General features: G+C 38.6%; 1 protein-coding gene across 5 annotated transcripts in view; it reads left to right on the forward strand.

Moving 5' to 3' along the window:
* The first annotated feature begins 237 nt into the window (after positions 1 to 237).
* Positions 238 to 6,363, forward strand: part of LOC107654813 (ADP-ribosylation factor-like protein 6) — a 14,410-nt gene continuing 8,284 nt past the window's right edge. For 3 of the 5 annotated variants that reach the window (XM_016442065.1, XM_016442072.1, XM_016442093.1), the window contains exons 1-6: positions 1,050 to 1,170; positions 3,493 to 3,638; positions 3,778 to 3,839; positions 3,950 to 4,018; positions 4,135 to 4,229; positions 4,710 to 4,839. In XM_016442065.1, the coding sequence (XP_016297551.1) occupies positions 1,128 to 1,170; positions 3,493 to 3,638; positions 3,778 to 3,839; positions 3,950 to 4,018; positions 4,135 to 4,229; positions 4,710 to 4,839 (545 nt within the window). In that variant the 5' untranslated portion in view covers positions 1,050 to 1,127. Of the gene's footprint in view, positions 721 to 1,049; positions 1,171 to 3,492; positions 3,639 to 3,777; positions 3,840 to 3,949; positions 4,019 to 4,134; positions 4,230 to 4,709; positions 4,840 to 6,363 lie in introns of those variants that run through there. The other 2 variants (XM_016442085.1, XM_016442077.1) reach the window with 2 other exon arrangements.

Genomic DNA, 6,363 nt, shown 5'->3' on the forward strand with positions numbered 1-6,363 from the left:
TACGTAGATCGAACGACGGAGCTCGTTTAGGAATTTAACAGGAAATTTTTGGAAACGGATCATCATATTTATCGGAAAGCACAGGCGGTTGAGCACGACTGCTCCGTGAAAGGATTGGAGGTAGGTAGGTGGGGGGAAATGGATTATAATGAAGATGTGTACGAAGGGAGTGGAGGGGAAAGGAGGGATTATTGAGCACAGAGCATAGGGCACAGACCAGAATTCTTTTAAACTTTTTAAGAGTAACTGGGGTTTTTTATAGGATATGAAGAGTTAAAGGAATAGTGAGGAAGGTAAAGTATTATTATTATTGTTGTTGTTGTTGTTATTAATGTTATTATAAAGCAGGGCAGGGATAAGGTGTGCGTGTGTAGGTATGTATGTGTCGGGATAAAGGTGGGAGAATGGGTGATTTAGTCTGTAAACCTATTTTCTGATCCACACTCCGGAGCAGAAGGTGGCGGTAATGCACCAATACGCTGGATGCCAACCGCCGTAAAAATATAAGAAGAAGAAGAAGAAGAAGAGAAAAGGCGTCATCGGTCTCCTAGCAGCGGTGTGTGAGTGGGAGAGTTTTAAATCGTTTCCAGGACGCCAGGTAAGTGTGTTTACGTCTCTCCATCTGTACTGGACATACCATCAATCATATGAATGAATTCAAAATCACATTTTAACCAAGAAGCAGACAACATGCAACTTGAGCAGAGCCGGAGGAGAAAAGTAAGAAAGATCTTTCCATGTAACGTTACAGTAGACGGTCAGAGCAGGTTAGCCAGCCAGCTAGCCGACTGCAGCGAATATGGAAACAATAACCTTAGATTAACAGAAAATGTCAACCGTGTGTTATCTTTATCTGAACGTATATGAGTGTTTAATGGAACAAACTCCGAAAACGGAGTTTTGGTTATTTTAGCGTAAGTTACTCGCACATGTGAAGCGCTAGCCCGTGTGCTAATGAGCTCAGAGGATTACAGGCTGTTCTCATAGATTACGCTTTTACGCGTTCAGGTGTTTCTGACCTTCGACACTGTGAGAGAGAGAGAGGTAACGGTTAAACGCGTTATAATGCCACTATCTCTGTTGTCATTGGATGGATAGATGGATGGATAGTCGTCTAAAGCTATATTATGCAACTGAAATGTCCTCTTAGTATATCCCTATACACAACAGGTGGGTGCTTTCTTTAAACACAAGATACTGGCATACAAATACCGCGAGTTTACAGATTCAGGATAATTAGGTTCATGTAACGTTACCACTACAGCCTTTGGTGCATGTTGCAAGATTGTGTGTCCGCTCGCAGCTCAAGTTAATTCACTTAAATCGGATTATTAAAAAAGCAAACAAGCCGATTTTTTTATCAATCCAGGCGCGGATAGCAGTGTTGCCAACTGCTTTCAATTGAAAGTAGCTAAAACTGGTAGCTAAATGTCACTAGATGACATCACAATGGCAAATTCACTGATCTATATAAAGATGAACGTAGATCAGTGGGCAAGATGAGAACTTAGATAAGGTTTGTCCAAGCAGTTGCTATATTTGTCCCTAAACTTTTGAAAAAAGTCTCAAAAGGGGCGGGGAAGTCGCTAAATCTAGCTACAAAGTAGCTAAATTCAAGTACTGCTCACTGCAGAGCCAAATGACCTCCAGCTCCCCCTCTCTGGATGTCCAGCTCCACCTCTGTGTGAACTAATGGGTGGAGTTATGTTTAGCGATAGGGTAAGGGGTAGGGTTAGGGAGTGGTTGGGTGTCTAGCTCCACCCATTACATCCAGCGAGGGGGAGCTAGAGCTCCAGCTCCTCCCATTTGGCTCTGCAGCGAGCACCCTCTCGCTAAATTGGCAACACTGGCGGATAGCCAACGATGCCGATCTCCATCACATATTAAAAGATTTCAAATTATAACATCCTTTATTATTAAAACAATGAATTAGCGTTGTCGTTAAACTGTTTACAATTGAAGGGCTATACCAGGGCTGTCCAAACTCGGTCCTGGAGGGCCTGTGTCCTGCAGAGTTTAGCTCCGACCCTAATTAAACACACCTGAACCAGCTAATCAAGCTCTTACTAGGCATAGAAACTTCCAGTCAGGGGGCAGTTGCATAAACTTAACCTCTATGTTAAGACAATGTCTTAAGTATGAGTTTGACCAACTAGCTGTTATAGCCAAGGGGTAATCAGTCTTATTTTGGGATTCAAGTTAGACTAATGTATGCTTTTATGCAACTGAATTAAAAAAATACTGACCAGTATTAAAGAAAAAAAATTATGACTAACTTGTAAGACTAGTCTAAACCTTGTATGCAACTGGCCCCAGGTGTGTTGAGGCAAGTTGGAGCTAAACTCTGCAGGACCCTCCAGGACTGAGTTTGGACAGCCCTGGGCTATACTATACACCGGTCAGGCATAAAATTATGACCACTGACAGGTGAAGTGAATAACACTGATTATCTCTTCATCGAGGCACACGTTAGTGGGTGGGATAAATTAGGCAGCAAGTGAACATTTTGTCCTCAAAGTTGATGTGTTTTTAGAAGCAGGGCTGTTTTGGCAGCAAAAGAGGTATCAACACAATATTAGGAAGGTGGTCATAATGTTATTCATGATCGGTGTATATGGGGCAAAAAAATTATGAACATCAAATATATGAATTCTAAATTAAAATAATACACAAATACAAATAATACATTTAAATAAAATAAATACATACAACAATAATAAATTACAATAACAACATTGGTGTAAGCAGTCCCCTGCATATGTGTATTCATCAAGGGTGCATTAAATTGATTAAAAAGTGACAGTAAATACTATTGTAAATAAATAATCTATTGTAAAGTTAAACTCTTTATTATGTGAAAATGTATATTTCAAACAAATGATGTGATCTTTTGAATTTTCTATTTACAGTTGACCTAGAAATATTAAGCAGCACAACTGTTTTCAACATTGATAATAATAGGAAATGTTTGTTGAGTATCAAATTAGCATATTAAAATTATTTCTGAAGGATCGTCTGATACTGAAGACTGGAGTAATGGCTGCTGAAAATTCAGCTTTTGTCATCACAGGAATGCATTATATTGAAAATAAATTATAAAATAATTTAAATTGTAATAAATATATTTCACAATATACTGTTTTTCTGAATAAATGCAGTCTTGTTGAACATAAGAGACTTGACAGCATGATGGACTCCCAACTCTTTTCAAAAACATTCAAAAAATCTTACAAACTTTAAGTGTCACTATTAGCTGGAATTCATATTAAAATTAAACTAAACATTAGCAGTAGTAGCAGTAGATATTAGTGTTTTATTTCTTTGTGTATTTATTTTTTAAACAACTGAGATCTGCTCCCCTCAGCAGTTGGTGCCTTATGGAGACTGAGAAGAAAAAAGGAGATGTTTCTGTTGTCCCAAGTGTTTGTCAGCCTCTGGATGCATCTAATGAATAATCTAATGGAGCTTGTCTTTGATGTGATCTCTCTCCAGAAGCGTCCCATCCAAATAGGCAAATGGGGCTTTTTGACAAGCTTGCAGGGTGGCTGGGCCTGAAGAAGAAGGAAGTGAACGTGTTGTGTTTAGGTCTGGACAACAGTGGAAAAACTACCATCATCAACCAGCTAAAGCCATCCAATGTATGTCACACTCCTGTCTGTGGACCCGATATGAAATAACTTGGTTTTCACCAGTTTGGTTTTGTATATTCCTTTCTCTTTTTTGATCTCTGTTTTGTATGTGAGCTCACAGTTGAGATATTGCCTTTTTTCATTGCAGGCTCAGGCTCAAGACATTGTACCAACTATAGGTTTCAGCATAGAAAAGTTTAAGACCTCAAGGTGAACATTTGAAAGCGTTAACTATAGATATTGTGATTTAATTGTTAGTGTCTGAAAACCATTTGTCCTTTTTCAAAATATTACTAACACAATATCTGTTTTCCCCAAAGTCTTTCTTTCACAGTGTTTGACATGTCAGGGCAGGGAAGATACAGAAATCTGTGGGAGCACTATTACAAGTGGGTTTCTCTGATTCAAGCTTATCTGATTATGTTTACTGAGCTAATGAAGTGCCAATGGCCATTTTGGAATCGATCTGTGTTTTTTGTGTTTATCGATGTTATCTTGTTTTCAGGGAGGGTCAGGCCATCATATTTGTGATTGACAGTGGTGATAAACTAAGAATGGTTGTGGCAAAAGAAGAATTGGATACCCTTTTGAATCACCCTGGTACATTTTTCATTAATCTCTGTTTTAGTCATCATTTTCAGATCTGAATTAAAGGAACAGTTCACCCAAAAATGAAAATTAGCTGAAAATGTACTCACCCGCAGGCCTTCCAGGATGTTGATGAGTTTGTTTGTTTTTTTCAAGAGAATGGATTTGGAGAAATTTAGCATTACATCTCTTTCTCACCACTGGATCCTTTGCACTGAATGGGTGCCGCCAGAATGAGAGTCCAAACAGCTGATAAAAACATCACAAAAATCCACAAGTACTCCATGACTCCAGTCCATCACTTAACGTGTTGTGAAGCGAAAAGTTGCATGTTTGTAAGAAACAAACTCATCTGCATCTTGGATGGCCTGAGGAGGAGTGCATTTTCAGCAAATCTTCATTTATGGGTGAATTACTTCTTTAAAAGCACCCTAATGCTCATGTGTGTGTGTTTTTTTTTTTGTTTGTTTGTTTTTTTCTGGGCATGCTTAGATATTAAGCACAGAAGGATACCTATACTCTTTTTTGCTAACAAGATGGACCTCAAGGATGCATTGTCAGCAGTAAAGGTCTCCCAGCTCTTGTGTCTGGAAAATATTAAGGACAAACCATGGCATATCTGGTAAGAAAACAAAATAATTATTTTTTTTTAGATTGTGGTCTGCTTTCATTGAAATAATTTGCATAATTAAATTATTCTGAGAGGGTTCATTTTCTAAACAATGTTTGAGTAACAGTTACTAATTACACATTTGAAATTTCATATACTGATTTGGGTGAGATTGGGATCTCGGAAATTATTATTTATGGTGAGTCAGAGTCTACAGACTTTAGTCAGGTTAGACGCCATACTGAATTTAACAGGGATGAAAGCAAGGCTGTGAGGGATAGACTTACAGTCTTTACATTGGCATTCGCTAAACATCCTTGATCACATAATTTTCACAATTCACAACTTTCAGAACTGTTTTATGGAATTTTTGTCTACCAAAAGTTGAACATGCTGTACAGTCCTTTAATGTACTGTACTTGTATCGGAATTTTCTTTGTACATTGGATGGGATGTCAGAAGAAGTACATAAATGTGACCCTGGACCACAAAACCAGTCTTAGGTCCCTGGGGTATATTTGTAGCAATAGCCAAAAATACATTGTATGGGTCAAAATGATTTATTTTTCTTTAGGATTAGGATATTTTAAGTAAAGATCATGTTCCATGAAGATATTTGGTAAATTTCCTACCGTAAATATATTAAAACTGAAAATTTGATTAGTAATATGCATTGCTAAGAACTTCATTTGGACAATTTTAAAGGCGATTTTCTCAATATTTTGATTCACCCTCGGATTCCCAGACCTGCCAACCTGTACGCATTTTGCGTAGCGGGTACGCATTTTGACCGTAAAGTATGCTGGTACGATTTGTCACTCTAAACTACGCAAAAACCTGGTGACCTGTCCACGCGCAGTAAACAAGCAACAGAAAAAGATGAGGAGTTCAACCAATCAGAGCGTTTTCCGCGCTGAGATAAGGAAACACGTGTATGGTATTTTTTGGGCTGTGTCCGAAATCGCCCCCTATACCCTTAAATAGGGCACTATTTGTGGGAACAGCCATTTTTAGTGGTGTCCGAAACCATAGTGGACGTTCTCGAGTGCACTCATTCAATCCCACAATGCACTGCAAAAACGAGTGTACAACTGGTGCATGCTCAACGGCTAGAGAATGCCCATAATGCACCGTGAGAGTCACGCGCCGAATGAATTCCCGCATCTCGCCAGAAGATGGCGCCCGCAGCTGAACAATCAATCCGTTCATTTTTACAAAGCGCTCGTGCATGGTGTACAGCATAATGTACAACACGGGTATAAATTCATTGTAAATTGATTATTAAATTGTTTGATTAGGGTTTATACATAATTTCCGTGACAGAGTTCAAGATAAATCCTTTAATCTTACTACTGGAGCTGCTAGTTTGCTAGTTTCAAATGATTAATACCCCACCCCCCGGTCACACTGATGGTACTCAAAAATGTTTTCAAAGGTTGGCAGGTCTGGATTCCGGATTTTTAAATAGTTGTATCTTGGCCAAATATTGTCCAATCCTAACAAACCATACATCAATGGAAAGCTTATTTATTCAGC

The sequence above is a fragment of the Sinocyclocheilus anshuiensis genome, unplaced genomic scaffold (assembly GCF_001515605.1).
Source record: "Sinocyclocheilus anshuiensis isolate Anshui unplaced genomic scaffold, SAMN03320099.WGS_v1.1 scaffold1231, whole genome shotgun sequence".
Lineage (NCBI taxonomy): Eukaryota > Metazoa > Chordata > Actinopteri > Cypriniformes > Cyprinidae > Sinocyclocheilus > Sinocyclocheilus anshuiensis.